Source organism: Mugil cephalus, chromosome 22 (assembly GCF_022458985.1).
Source record: "Mugil cephalus isolate CIBA_MC_2020 chromosome 22, CIBA_Mcephalus_1.1, whole genome shotgun sequence".
Taxonomy (NCBI): Eukaryota; Metazoa; Chordata; class Actinopteri; order Mugiliformes; family Mugilidae; genus Mugil; species Mugil cephalus.
In genome coordinates, this window is record NC_061791.1 from 7,740,145 (window position 1) to 7,756,148 (window position 16,004).

Sequence of the window (16,004 nt, forward strand, 5' to 3'; positions counted from 1 at the left end):
TGCACCGCGCACAAAGGCATGACAGAGTACGGAGGGATGCTCTCCACCCCCTCTGTCTTTCGTTCTCTTTCATCAGCGCTCGACGGTCTGACGGCGGGTCATTTATTAGAAAGTAATAAAGAGAGGCAGGAGTCCTCTTTTTTTTTATCTTTCCTACAGATTATTAAACAGAAAAACGCCACGTTTCGAGGAGTGTCTCTTTCACCGCGCGGACACAACTATCTGCGTTAATAAATCTCACTTGTCCCTCCATCTCTCTTCTTTATGCTCTAAGCTTCTAAGCCACTCTCCGCCCATCCCCGCCCTCCCATCCCTCCCCTCCCCCGTCTCCCATTACGGCGAGCGAGGCAACAGCAGGTAGCCATGTCAGCAGTTTTCCACGTCCTCCTCCTCCTCCTCCTCCGCTGCTGCTTCCTCCTCTCCTTTCATTTCCATGTTGATCTACCGTCACGATGCTGTCGGCGGACTGTCGGGGACAAGGACTCTGCCCGGTGATGTACGCCGAACCTGACAGTGTCACCCACGCAGGGGGGTGGGGGTGGGGGAATGGACACCTAATGTCCCTTCACAGGCAACAGTAGGGAACAACCTGTACCCCGTTACTACGCAGTAGACATGTCATTCAGTGTATGTGTGTAAATGGGAAGTAAAGTAGGATGAATGCCACACATTTTTCTTCTATTATAAATATATATATACATATTTGTAAAACAGATTCTCGGCCTTACCTGAAGATTCAGCCTGAGGAAAAACTTTTTTTTTATAAAAATAAATGAAAATTGTGTAATAAAGAAGCTGCTGGTTTAAAGGTACGGTTGACCAGAAGCTGGTTAGCTGGACCGTGCACTCGACGAATAACAAAACCAGTCAAAACTCAAGAGTGCCTACTAACTAATTGCAGGAGCATGATCCTGCAGGGGCCCGTGTGTATTAGAAATCAGATACAAGCGAGTCAGACTTTGAGGCACATTGATCAGGCAACCACAGATCCAAAGTCGATACTCGATGCGGTCGACAGAAAGCGGTCTCTCCGAGTGACTCTCTCATTCCACTCGGCTAATTGGCAAAGTGTCACACCGCGGCTTAGAAGCCGTGATCATTAAAGTTTTCGAAACAGGTTCAATCCGCCGCACGTGCAACGGTGCCGACGGGTGAAACAACAGAGAACAGAAGTTAATGTGCGTTTCATTAGCGGCGAGCTAGTTTATTTAGAGGGATGTCGGAGCTCCTCGCGGCCGCGTCAGCGTGGAGTAAACCGGTCGGCACGCGATAAAGATATGAATCGCTTGCACTTAAAAGGTCAAATTGAGACCGTTTCGAGATCCCTTGACATCTGCCACGCTCTGCAGAATGACGCAGCTTGTTAATTCTTCCCCCCCGTCTGATCCCGCATGAGATTTACAGCTCACACTCTCTGCCCTCCCTGCAACCTCTGGAGCTAATGGACAGGACAGCTGATGGCACCACAAGCCTGTTTTTTTTTTTTTTTTTTTTTGGGTGGGGATTGTTTTTTTTTGTTTTTATTTCTTCTTTTTTCGTGCACAGTAACTCAAAGTGATGATGTGATCCGTGCGGCTGCACTGATGCCGAATGGACTCAAATTTTACAACTGCAGCCACACTTTTTCTTTTTTCTTTTCTTTTTTTTTTTTTTTACAGTTTGACAGGATGAGAGCCAAAGACGGCGGGGTGAGCGCGTGGGCCGCGTCCAAAACTAAAAAGGTCAGGACAAAATGTGCAGCCAGCATGTGGACGGACAGATGTCTCCGACCGCTTCTCATTACCGCCCCCTGCTGTCCACAGTGTTCGTTTATAAGAGCAGCGGGCAATTTGGGTTGAGGGGCGGCCGAACGCAGGGAGCATCCCCGGACACCGTGCTCTTTCTTTTCACTTGGCTCACGCTCTCTTGCGCGTACACAAACACTCACCTGCACACAGGGGGAATTTATCAGAGCTCAGTCAGGCAGGAGTTGAGCTATTGACTAGTGTGCAGAATGTGACCGTGGGTATTCTGGGACCCTTGAGATGATGGAGACTAATAAGATGGCAGACCATTAAAGACAGACAAATGAACAAAAGAGGGAAACGGGGAGCGTTAGAGCAACCACGGCTCATATCTGTGTGCTTGCAGGTGTGTGTGTGTGTGTGTTACTGGAGAGGTCATCAAGACTATACATCACAAAGCTCTGCCACTTTACTCAAAATCTCATTACGAGAAATCATACGAGCGGTCTGTAGCCGGAATACGACAGTCATCCGAGCTGCTTGGAAATCAAAAGATCTGTATTCATGCAGAGAACAAAGTGATTGTGAATAGAAATTCAGCCCCGTAATGATCGCCTCATTCTCCTCTGAAAAATGGAAAACATTAAGGGGAAACGCGCAGTTATTGTTTTATTTCTCGCGGCGGCCACGCCGACAGCGGGGAGAGGCTATCGCTGCATAATAAGCCATCCTGCGGCACGTCTCAGCGGATGATGTGGCAGCAGCTGTGCCTTCGGGGACGAGTGAGGCCGGTCCTTGAAATGACCAGAAACTATTGTTAAACATGATCAGAAATCCAAGCAGCAGTCAGAAAACCACTTGCATTAGGCCTTTCACTCTTTTTTTTTCAGTCTAATTCCTGCAACACAACTTGACTGACATACTAATGCTATACATAATGCATTACATTATAAATAGGGACGCTATATTTCACTGTTTGAGATGCTTTTCACCACTGTTTGCAGTTAACATCTGGACATCTGGAGACAATGCAGAAGTAACACAATTGGCCACAGGGAGCCAACTTCAATTGAGTCAACCTCATACACGGTATAAAGATGGACGGTAGAATTGCTGTGAAGCAAAAGCCAAAGCAAGTAGAGCTCCCCCTGGTGACCGGCTGAGGTATAGGTCACAAGCTCCACCCCCTCCACGTTAGTGAATGGGACTTGAGACGAACTAAAACGCTAAAATACACGTCACATAAAAAGTTTTCAAGGACTGTTTCTATCATTTAAGGTAGCTAGCATAACATTGATGAATGTTCAAGTGTCGTTTTAGTTAATTATTTGACACTATAGAGACAGAATGTGACACGGTTGCCATGCCAACTGCTCCAACCAGTGTCTAATGCAACATTCCCTAGTTTAGCCAATACAAGGAAAAGGCAACACATAGTCCATATTTATTTTTAGTTATTTCCAGCCTGCTGCAAATCTATATAGACAACTTTTTTCAGTGGCTTCAACTGTACATTTAAATTACATGTACATTTTAAACAACCCATTCAATGATATAGATACTTAGAGTTATGAACAATTTAAGTTGTTGCTGCTCTAAATGAGAGGTGATTATTACTTGACAGCCTGTCATGATCTGTATCTCTTTTATTTTTGTGAGTCATGTTTTGAAGTTTCCTGTTTTATTTTGTCAAGTTTCCTGTCTGTCGTGCTTCCTTGGTTTTGTCATGTCTGTCCGTGTCATGTTTTGTGTTTCCTGTTTTATTTTGTCAAGTTCTGGATTTCCTGTCTTGTGGTTCCTTGTGTAGCTCTTGACTGTTAATTGGTTTCACCTGGGCTGATTGTCCTCATGGATCTCACCTGTGCCTTGTCTTACCCGAGCCTTCTTGTGTATATATAGCCCTGCCTTTCCCTTTGTTCCTTGTTGCGTCGCTAATGTCTCCACGCCATGTTCCATGTTTCCATGCCATGTTGACGATTTCTTTTGAGTTTTGTATTTTGGATTTACTTGCCACGTGGAGCGCCTTTTGTTAACTATTAAATACCTTTTTGTTTCGAGTTCCTGCCTCATCTATTGTCCTGCGTTTGGGTCCTCACCTCAACCTCCTCCAACTTGACACAGCCTCAGCTCTGCTTATACACATTTTTTATTAGCAAGGACATAGCCATGTTAAAATGCCCAACTTTATCTCAACCTAACAGGTTTACGGCCTGTTGTACGAAAAGGTCTTGCTTGCCTGTGTTCAGAAAGTGAATTCTTAAACTACTCATTCATTGCTCCTCATTTTTGCCAATTTTTGAATTAGCCCAAAACTGGGCGGAGTCAAGGACAATCCAAGATGGCGACCAACCAGAGCTACCCATGCTGAGCTTCAAAACTACTCCTCATGAGTCGTACGTGATGTGAAACAAGAAATCTCAGAAGGACGCACATGATAAAGATGTGAATAAGTTGGACAATAGTAGATTTTTTTTTTTTTCTTCTATCAAATAAATATCGTGGAGTAAAACCTATGAAAATATTTCCTCGGTAAAAAACTAATGATGACTGTCTTGTTATTCTTTTGTCTTAAGAAATATTTTCCAGAACTATAAAAGACATTATACATACTGTTTAGTATGTGTACTCCTTACGACTTTATAAAATGATTTTTTATATCTTTGGAGTATTCTTTTAAAAACTGTTAATCTGTGACATTACTCTCAAGATTCTGCCATTTCCCACAGTTCATGTGTGTCAAAGCAGATCTGAGGGCCAGGCCGTGACATTTATGCGGCTGCTGAAACTTAAAAGGCAGCTGAGACGCACAGACGTTTGAAAGCGCAGCAGACGCTCGCTCCAGCGCGCGCACGGGGGAGACGCTGCGGCAACTTCATCAAAAAACGTTGTGCTTTTATTAAATCTCCTCTGCAATGAAAGCCAAGCGCTTGCTTCACAGCGCCGAGATAAGCCGCAGAACGAAGAGAGGAGAGGAGGAGATACTCTCAGATCAGAGCGCTCGGCACTCACCGCCGTAGCACTGCTCCTCTGAAGACGGTGGCGGCGGCATGATGCTGTGCAGAAATGCAGCAGAAAATCACAAACAAAAAAAAAAACAAAAAAAAAAAAGTGCCTTGGTCTCCGGGCGTTAAAAGAAACAAACTACTGCATGACGTCTCATGCAGCTGCACGGGCAGATCTGGTGTCACCGCTCTGTGCTGAGCACGAGCCTTGGGGCGGAAATAAATTAGTCAGAGCATCACTTAGATTAGAAATTACTCCAAGCACTCGCACTCTTTAAAGCTCCTTTTCATTCATTCACAATGCCGCATTTCAATTTTTCGAGTGAATTTTAAGCTACCCGAGTCCCAGAGGACGTGTTTTAAAGAGGACTAAACTAAAACAAAACCGACAGCTGAATGGATGGACCCCTGAGGACAGCGACACTGACAGCGCTCTTCCGCTTGGCTAAGAGGGCAACCCTTTGAGCCAATGGGAAGACGACAGCAAAAAAAAAAAAAAAAAAGGGACAGGGAAACGAAAACATTGAGGGGGGGGGGGGGATTTAGTCCCGGCGGTATCTGGATGCTAGGCTGTGTTTCTGCTGTGCCCTCTGTTCCCATGACGACAGAGCAGCCAGTCGACAAGGTCACTCTCTCCAGCTGAGGCAGCGGCCGCGACGCTCAACAGAGAGAGGCAGGGACACAGGGGGACGGGGACAAATATTAAATTATGGTGCGAGGAGGAGGAGGAGGTGAAGGAATCCGCGATTGAGGATGCCACTTGTGAAATTTAATTTGCAGCCGCACAGGTGAGACTGATGCCGGGCGTCCGCTGGTGTGAGGACAAAAAAAAGCAGGGGCGGCCTCACGCTTTAACGGGGGCCGCGTGTGCTTGTGCCCCTGAACGTCCTCCGGTGAATCCAGATCACTCATTCCATCACTTCTTCCGTCTGCCTCGATGCATCACGGGTCCCTGCAGTCCCGGTTTCAACCCTGAGTGCCAAAGCATTTCCAGCTGTGTCCTTATTCACCTCACCTTTCCGTTTGGCACGTGCAACTCCACTAATTAGTGCAGTTTATGATTAATTCCACAGATTAATTACCTTAAAAAAAAAGAAAGAAAACAGTGTCTTGGCGAGACGACACAGCTGTCTACCTGTGCCACGGTCAGAGGTGAATTAATTTACAGCGGGAACATCATAACTCTCCCCACTGCAACCTTCCAAGGCGCCTCCTCGCCGTTCGTCTTTTTTTTCTTTCAAGGGCGTTTTTGAGAGCGTGGATAAAAATTACGACTCTTGAGTCGGATCAACGATCCAAATGTGTTGTCCTCCTTTTTATATTTCTCTAAAGTCATATGCTCCCCCCCTTCCTCTCCTCCACCTTAGCCGCCTTTATGGCACATCATAAAACGTGGGGGGTTTTGCAACTGCAATTAAACATGACCGCTAATTTACCGTGATTACAAAGGTTCAGTTTTAGCTACAAAACATACTTTTAAATTTTGGATGGCCTTATGTTCAAGAAACAATCCATGACCCTCAGAGTGAACTTCATAAATTCGTTTTAATGTGCTCGAGGAACTGCTTTCCTCTGTGATGAGGCTAATTAGCGAACCATACCTCGTTAAGGTGTTGGTGTAGAACACATTTACAGTGAAGGGGCTTTAGACAGTGAGCGCATCGTGTCAGCCTTTACGAGTCATGCCAAAAACAGTGGGCTGTCATCTGCCAAAGGCTGACGGGTCAGTTTATTTTTAAACCACAAAAAAAGAACAAAAACTTTACACCGTCCTATCGGCTCCATCCTTAGAGGCCCGGGATGACTCAATGATGAGTTGAGATGCGGCTTCTTTTTTTTTTTTTTTTTTTTTTACAGGACATATTGTAAAATATGGAAGCTGAAGACGGCTGTGATTGCGTTTATTAACAATGTCATTATCCAAAAAAAATCACAAGTTAATTATCTGGAGATAACGAAGCTGGTTTTCTCCGCGATAACGAGTTGATTTATCTCGACAAAACAAAAGGCAGATGAGATCATTTATCAGGAGGAAAAAGAGAAACGAGATTACGGGATAATTAGGAAGGGCCGGTGTCTGGTTCATTTGATCACGTCCAATTTGAGCCTTCACTGTCTTCACTGTTATTGACTGTGGGGACGAATCCCTCAAGTGAAGTTGCAGCCAGGCTAGTCTCCTCCTTTCACACGGTTTTTGTTTTATTTGTGTGACCTAACCACTCCCTGCTATTCATATTAATGCTCCTTTGTCCATATTTTTACACCTTATTATTTATCCTTCGGGTCGATATATAATTGAGGGATGTATGAAGTCCATGGGATATACCATGCAAGTAAAAAAAAAAAATTAATGTTTTTATGTTCGTTATGATTATGTCTTTGCAAAATCCACAATCACTTATTAATAAAAAATTACTAGATATCACTAAAATGTGAACTAAATAACCATTCAAATTTTTAGTAGACTGTGTCACATTAGATAATTCATTAACTATTTGAAGAGCTGCAAGTATGAAAAAAAAAGTTGTTCTATGGAAAATGGGATGTACTGCAACACATACATGCACTACGTTCAGGCAGAGTCTTGAGATCAACGTCAGTGTTTTGTTCTTTCCTCCAACGTCTGTGATGCCTTTCCAGAAATTCCTATTTATAGACGGCACACTGTATTGTTGTCATCAGTCAGGTGCATCTCTTTCTATTTTGATTGAAATTGCATCTAAAGACTAACCGGCGTCTGCTTCATACTAGCTGCATTTTTCTGTAGCATTTACTTCGACAATGGAGTTGGACCCTAGGGTTCGAGGTATGCATGGACCAAAATCTTTGGTTGATTAGATTTTTTTTATATATATATTGTTTTGTTTTTTTAATTTTCCCCCACAAATCTAAATGTCTGTAAATAGACATATTTTAGTAAAGGGATAAATGGAGGCAGAAGACTTATTTCAGTCAGCACTTCACTCGACAGCGCACCATTTCACACAGGGCGCCACATTAAACCTGTCAATTTAAGCCTCCTGTGCACAGTAGGACTCGCCCCTCGTCATTTGAACAAGAAAATAAATAGAAAAGACATTTAAAAAACATTTGAACCTGTGTATTATTTGAATGCACTTAATATTGAAAGCGAGTTTTTTTAAAATTACAGAAGCTAACCGTTTGCCAAGGCTAAATCTGCAAATCTACACACCGCTCCTGCTGTTTAATGTTTCTCCTCTAATGGCCTTGTCAGCCCAGAGAGTGGCAGAGCGAAACCAATCTGCAAGTCGTTTTAAAAAGTGTTTGGCACGGGAAGCGCAGTGACTTTTCGATGGACGCGACTCTACGACGGGCAAAATTTTGTGTGAATATCTGCGGGCTCTGTTGAAACGCCAGTGTGATATTTCAACAAATTTCATTTTTTGGATTCACCTTATCGTCCCGCTTCATCAGAAATTTGCATCTTGATGCTGAGTACTTTCAGTCAGCTGTTCTGTGATGGCTGTGTGCCTTTATCTCTGGGGAACTTTCTGCTGCGTCGTGCTCTGCGCGTGCCAGCTCTGAGCGACAACTGTAACCAACCTCTGTCCGTAATTTATCACCTATTTATTTTAAGACAGATGTGAAAGCAGCTGCCCTCTCGCTGATCTCCCGGTAGTAACAACGCCTCTCCGTGTTCGAGCTGACAGTACGTCTCCTACGCTCACCGTACGTGTCGTTTTTTTTGCTGACAGAACAACACTGCAGCTCACAGCATCCGAAGAAGAAAAGAAATGGACTTCTAAAGTGAACTGGATGCGATCCCAAACTCTCAAGATAACTTCACACACTGGCATCGATAGTGTGGACATAAATGTGTGCACTGGAAGCAAGCTGATGTAGTGGCTCTCTTGCAGTGTGCTGCAATAGACTTAAACGCCATTTTTATCAATTGTACTGACTGTGCGAAAGCCTGGAGAGGAGGCTTTTTGCATACACACCCACACAAACACACATTGAGGATTTTTTTTAAAGGTAATAATTCTACTTTCAGCTCCTCCACCGGGCGTCTTCCTAAGAGCCAATATTTACAGTTGCGCCTTTTTCTCTGTGCTGGAATAACATTTATTAGGTTTCTGGGGCTCCGCGTGTTGACCACAGCACTTCTCAGTTTTGCTGCAGAGCATAAAGTTAAACCCAAGGTTCCCCTGCGGTAGCGCAAAAGTAACAGCCAGATCTCCTGAGTGCGAGTCGAGCGCACTGCAGCAGAAGGTGGCTCGTGGCTGCTAATTGAAAGGCTGCCGCCATCCCGCACAATCAGCGCCTTCCACGGGTGATTATACATCTGACTAGGTGACCCCGGCTACAAATCCCCCTATGGTCTCTACCCTTACGCCGCCTCCTTAAAGCCTGCCAAAACTGACTGACCCGCCGCGATGTGTTTTCACCCTCCTTGGGGTCCTCATTATACGTGACAACGTAAAATCCTCACTGCTCTTGTCACTTTCTGCTCATTTAAATGATCCCGCATGCGCCGTGTTATTAGTCCCCGCTCGCATCCTGCTTCCTAATTGGATAAAACCCCTCAGGTGTGGACACACACGCAAATGAAGACGACGCTGAGTCGCTGCCGCTTTCTGGGCCGACCCCTCCGTCACAGGGGCTGGAATTATTCTGAGCAGAGAGAACAGCGCAAATGAAATATCAATGACTGCACTCAGTCAGGTTCGGTGAGCGAAACAAGGCTTCCTTCCGTTCTCCACTGCAGGCAGAGCACAGGGATGCTTCTTGTTTTTTTGTACGTTAATGAGGCTTTATTTTTGTGTGGAAGCAGTCAGTCATGAAAGACGACAGAATCCTCCACTCTCTCGCTGTTTGCGTTCCCTCTCGGGGTCATAACTCGGTCAAATCGGCGTAGTGTTGCACGTATTTTTAGTGCAACGCACACTTTCAGAGGATAAAATAGTCTCTGATGTACACCGATCAGGCTTAACATTATGACCGCCTTCCTAATATTGTGTAGGTCTCTCTTGTGCCTCCAAAACTGTTGTGACTCATCAGAGAATGGACATTAGTGTGTTGTGTTGTAGTGTTGTTAGTGGGGGAGGGGCTTTGGGTCCTATAGGTTGAGGGGAGGGTCCTCTGTGTTTTCTAGTAGAACATTGTATTGACAAGACGGTCAATGTTACTTACTTCTCCCGTCGGTGGTTTTCATGTTTTGGCTGACCGGTTTAAAAACATCCTCAAATCTGCTTTATAATCTTAGAAGAAATCTACAGTTCTTTTAACTTTAGAACATAGGTCTTCAACAGGTGGTCCGGGACCCCTAGGGGATCTGCGGAGATACAGCAGGGGGGTGTCGCAAAATCTTTTGGTTGATTAGACATTTTTTTTTTTTTTTTTTTTCACAAACATTTAAATTTCTTTAAATACACAATAACATGAATCCAACATATTTCAGTAAATGGAGGCCTAAGTTTCACACAGAGCGCCACGTCAGCCAGGCCTGTCAATCTACGCTTCCTGTACACAGTAGGCCCCGCCCCCTACCGCTGCTGAGCCAATCACGAGGTTGCATATTACACGCTGATTCTGTCAAGTTCCCCACAATGGGTCGAGAACCTCTTCAGTCCACAGATGAATATTAGCTAACAGTGCAGCTCACTCCCATCAGCCAACTACTGAGGCCAAAATGACCCGGTGTCCCTGCTACATTTAGCTATGTTTAAACTTAAATCCTGGAAGTCAAAAGTTTAGCTATGTTCAAATAATTTAGCTACGTTTACCTATGTTATGTAGGTATGTTTATGATTCAGTCAGTTGCACGGCCACCATACTGTTGCATATGTACCTATGTATTATTTGACTAGCATAATACTGCATGCAAAATTACAATAATAATATATATTTAAAAGTTTAAAATAAAACACATATCGTAGGTAGGGGGTCCCTACTTAATCTTTCCATTAGTTTGGGGGTCCGTGGTCTAAAAAAAACATTTAAGACCTTTGCTTTAGAACCTGAAAACCTGGAAAAGCATCAAGCATTCTTCTGTAGCAAAATAAACCATTGACATGCTAGTAATGTACCAATGTATTGCACATCCTATTTAGGTCCACCAAAGGATTTTTAGAAATTTTACGTGCAAAATTCCAGTAATTTAAGTTCATTCCCATCAAAAGGACGTATCATCCACTCATATACATGTATTCACCCTTTAAAAATAACAACATGTGGCAGTTAAAAGGTTGTAAATAACAAAAAAAATCCCAGGGGTCAGTAAATGTAGCGAAACGTGCTCATCCCCTGATGGCCAGTCTGTTGTTATGGATCTCCCTGCTGATCTGCTGCACAGTGGCGTGTGTATTCCTGCAGTATGTAGATCATCTGTTGTGTGCCATGTGCACCATAATGACACACTGGCACATGTGCATTAACACACTCACACACACACACACACACACACTCACAGATAGACAGGGAGCTGCTATGTTCTGATCACTGCCAAGCCAAAGCATGCAAACATGATAAGAACTTTTTTTTTTTTTTTTTTCACATGAACACAGATGCATTACATGTGTCAACAAGAAGGCTCACCGGTTTCCCTACACATCAATGCATTATGGCTGGTTGTACACACACAGCTAAACTTCGGTTACACATGGTTGTATCCTTTCAAACGTAACGTGACCACAGTGGAGAGACAAGCCCGAATGAGGTGAGCATGGATGACAAGATGGATGCGATGGGGGGCGTGGGTGCCGTGTTGGAGTTGTGCCGCTGCGGTGTGGTGATGCCACGTGAGGATAACGATCAACAAATCACTGACAACAATGCGGAAGTACAGAAATCAACAACAACAGAGTACAGCTTCTAAAAAATAATAAAAAATAATAAAGAAAAAAGAGTTCAAAATGAGAAGGAAAAGAAAGGACAAAACCACAAGCTGCTTTTTTGTGTCTCGCCACCAGAGAGTCCTCTTTTGAAGTGGTTTGCTTCAGAGATTGACAAGTTGTTGTGTGTGTGTGTGTTTTTTTTTTTTTTTAAAGGAGTCAGAGGAGTTGACAAGTTTGCAAGTAAGACCTTCTGTTGTGCACTTTGTGTTGTACCTGTAGCTAATGGTCCCTAAGCACAAAGCAATCACAAAACACGCCGCCTTCCATCAAGCAAAGTTCACGCTGCTGAACTCCAATCGATTCTTGTCTTTTTTTTTTTTTTTTGTTCACCTTTCCAATTTCCCCTCGAGCTTTCTTCTTATGACAGTCGCTCTTGGGTATTTTTAACCACCGCCTATAGATGCCGCGTACTTAATAAAGGCGTGCACCGACGTCTGGGACAACGGACTCCGTAGGAGCCGTGGGTTTTGAGCTAGTCACCAGGTGTCTGACTGATAAATGGCTTTCTGTTCTGAACAAAGCTAAAAAAAATAATAATAAAATCTTCCGATTCTCCTTCTTCTTTTTCGACCCATCTGGCAGGTTTTGTACCACGCAATCCTTTGCGGCGTTTAAACCGCGTAGGTGCTTCTTGGTCCCTCAGCCGTCTGCCGCTTATTGTGCCCGGCGCTGCGGGGGCCCACTGTTTGCCATCAATACCCTTATCTGCTATTTTCTGCCAACCTCAGACAATGCAGCGAGAAACGTTGAGTCCACAACAAACAGACCATTTTGTTTGCAGATGACTTAATTGCTATTGATGCGCCTTGGCTAGATGAATGCCGTAATTTTCAGTGAAACCCTGGTGGCAGGATTCAAATATAAAAAGCAGGAGGCAAACAAAATGTTGCGGTGTCAATTCTCCTCGAAGGGGGAAGATAACACCCCGGAGTCATTAATTATCTGATTCTGTATTTTGTAGATTCTCTATTCATTGCCGAATACAAATTATTTTGGTTATAGAAAAGTTCATCGATTTCAGTTAATTAGCGTTCTATTTGTCACATTTCCCCAAAACGCTGGGTGCTTATAGTCCATTTTAGCTTCTGCGCCAATTTGACGTAACTACTAATTGAATTTTTCAGATCAATAAAGCTGGAATCCACAAGGTGTTGAACAAAGCTAAGTGGACTTCTTGAAGATATTTGGCCACTCAACGGAGTAGCTTCTTCAGTTGGCTTCACTTGGGCCTCCTGTGTTGGGCCATGCATTTATGGATGGGTTGTTTGGTTTCCCCAATGTACAAGTCTCTACATTCCTCGCTGCACTGAACAGCATACACTACATTACTCTGTTTTGTCTTTGGTGTGGACCAGTCTCTGTCTAAGTGTATTGCCGGGTTTGAAATAAACTGGAATGTGGTTTGAGAGGAGTAAAGGAAGCCATCTATGTCAAAATGGAAAAACCTTCTCTAAACAGATGAGGTGGACTGAGATTTACTGCCATCACCACGCAACAATACAGTCTTGATTTCTGTCCCCAAGACCTAAGACTCTCACTGACAATGGCACACAGTCCCCCTCATTAAGGACAGGTAAGTACCCAGTCATTATGGAAATTAGTGGCACCAGTCTCTGATCAAGCAAGTTTCTAATGGGTTTTACCCCCAGAGTTTTCCTATTTAAACCTCCACCAGTCTCTCAGAACTGAAGAAGCTACTTGGATAAGTGGCAAAACGTCTTTGAGAAACTCTACTAGTCCTTTTGGATTACCGTGACCTGCATGGCTGAGAACCTTAACAGAAATAAAGTTGTTTTTTTTTAGAAAGAACTAGCACAACACCTCCCAAGCACAGCGCTGACAAGTGGTTGGGAGGTGTTGTTACACAGCGAGCCAGACTGATGAGCGCTTAAGTATACAGCTACGGTGTCTATGTGGCGCAGTACCCTAAATTACACTGGGTAGTGGAGGAAATTGGCCCTCACCATATCACTATGTGAATCTGACACAGAAAAATAACAGCACCTAAAATTGGAATATCTTCTACAGTTGTGTAGTAACGAAATGACGTTACTGATTTGCGCTAGCACAACTGCGTGTATAAAAGATTTGCTCAGGAAACAATCTGAACCTGAACCAGACCAAAACCCAAGCTGCTGTCACATAGGACGATTAAAACCGTGTGCAGTGACTCCTTATATAGTTTAAGAAGTTAAGACTCTCCCTATCTTTGGTTGGGGGTCAGGGGTAAAATTGTCCCTCAAAGAACCTGAAGCATTTACAACCACTTCAATTTAGATACCACTGCTGGGGCAATTTTGTTGACTACTGCTGTAGCTACTGCAGCTCTGCTATTAACGGGATGCATGGGATTGCGCTTGACAACTTACAGAAAAGATAAATCAAGTTGTTCAAAGTAAAAAAAAGGTAAAAAAAAAAAAAAAAAAAACTTTGTGCAGATGTTACAAGGATGTAGTCGTCTTACCTGGGGACACAGGCGGTCGAGGTCTCTCCCTCGGGGGCCTCGGGGGCTGGGCAGCAGAACTGGTGGAGAACTGTTTGGTTTCTGTGCGAAGAAGAGTAGAAAAAATAATAATAATTAGCAATATTAATTAGATGTGTTAAAATGAAGCAGCAACATTTGGGACTGGCAAATGAAACCGTTCGGTGCCAGCCTCAAGTGGCCATTCAGTGAACTGCAGCTTTTACCGCTTGCCTAAATGGTTTTATTCGTCAATTTTTTTTTTCAAAACATCTATACAGGTAAAGCTTTGTAGAACTCATTGTTTCAATCACATTAAGTCTTAAAAATTTGCATCTGTATGTGTTTGGTAGCTTTGGGGCAGGTGGCAGTCCTTGCAGGTTGTTAGCTAGATGTCTGCTAGCTAGCAATCTAGCTCTTTACAGAACTTTACAATCGCCCTACAGGAATCCTATGGGTGAAACCATGTGTTGGAGCTGTACTTAGAGAAATATTATTTACAAAATTATTGATGCTTTTTAGAAGCCCTCTACAAACTATTTTCTACATGATAGTACTTTAAATTTAATTTTTTGTGGAAGCCATTTCTGGGTGCTTGTCCTCACAAAGACCCTTGTCTAGGTTTCTGATTTTGATCACCAAAAGAAAATAAGCCAACTAAACTGATAGTCACCTAACAAGTTTGACAATGCTGCTTTTGTCTACCTGTCTCTAAAACGCAGGAACGTTTGCATTAAAAAATAACCATTTAAATTGAGTTGTAATTCTGCTTCAGTTATCGATGCAAATGGTTCATGTCAAAAATAGAAGGACAAAAGGTTTGACAAGCATTGAAGGTACATTTACATTCCAGATTCAGCGCTTACACCTAGTGGAAAACTGCTCCACAAAAGTGAAGCAAGTTGAGCTCCCCCTGGTGTTTGGCTGTGGTATAGGTCATAAGCTCCAACACCTCAAATGTTAGTGGATGAGACTTTTGGCAAACTAAAACACTAAAATACAAGACAAATATGTAACAAGCAAACAAGCAAATATGTCATTTTAGGTAGTTAATACAATGTGCATGCATGTTCAAGTGTCAATGCAAGGAAGTGGGATGCAGTGTCCATATTTATATACAGTCTACGTGGAGGTCAGGGTGGTGGATCAGCTGTGAGAAAGTCCGACTCTCATTGCATACCTGCAGTATACCTTTTTCAAGATAGTTTTATTTATTTGTTTGTCACAAACATGAGTGTTGACTAACCCGCACCAGACTGTCTTGTGTAGATATATCAGAGAGCAACATTACAAAAAAAAAAAAAAAAAAAAAACAAAGTTGGCAGAATTGATTTTCTTCTTTCAGTAAGGTTGTATTTTCATCCCCCAAAAGCCAGAGAAAATTTTGATATACTTGCATCATCAAAACTACATTTTAGCTCATCTCCTCATTAATTCCCTGACAATACCCCCTTTCTGTTTCTTCCAACCAAGGCCTGCAACGTCTCCACATTTCAGGGTAGATCACCAAACACTCGAGGCTTTCTGCAGACTTTACTTTCTGAGAGACTTTGAGGATCATATCCGAGCATGAAATCACCGTGCGAGTGTTGGTAAAGGCTGGCAATCGTAAGAAAATAGTGGCCTGAATTCGAGCCACCGGAAGCTTTGTTGCATGATTTACAGCAAACCTGCAAACACTCAAGTCATCTCGAGCCAAAGTTGGGCAAACATGGTTCGGATGTTGGCAAAGGGTACTCATTAAATTCTCGAGGAGTCTCAGCTGCCACTGATTATTGCTAGATTTAGTTTTTCTTTGATGTGGAATATTAATACAAATCAACATGTCGGCTTTTCTTCCTTTTTACTGATGCATGGTAATACTGATACAAATATTTGAAAGCAGGATTAGAGGTTCTGCCTTTTTTTAAGGGATCCTGCACACAAACATAGCAACAAAAAAACAAAACAAAACACAGTC

General features: G+C 43.2%; 1 protein-coding gene across 2 annotated transcripts in view; it reads right to left on the reverse strand.

Annotated features, from left to right (window-relative positions):
• iqsec3a (IQ motif and Sec7 domain ArfGEF 3a) overlaps positions 1 to 16,004 on the reverse strand; it is a 120,400-nt gene that overhangs the window by 82,995 nt on the left and 21,401 nt on the right. For both annotated transcript variants that reach the window (XM_047575125.1, XM_047575126.1), the window contains exon 2: positions 14,048 to 14,128. In XM_047575125.1, the coding sequence (XP_047431081.1) occupies positions 14,048 to 14,128 (81 nt within the window). The remainder of the gene's footprint in view (positions 1 to 14,047; positions 14,129 to 16,004) is intronic.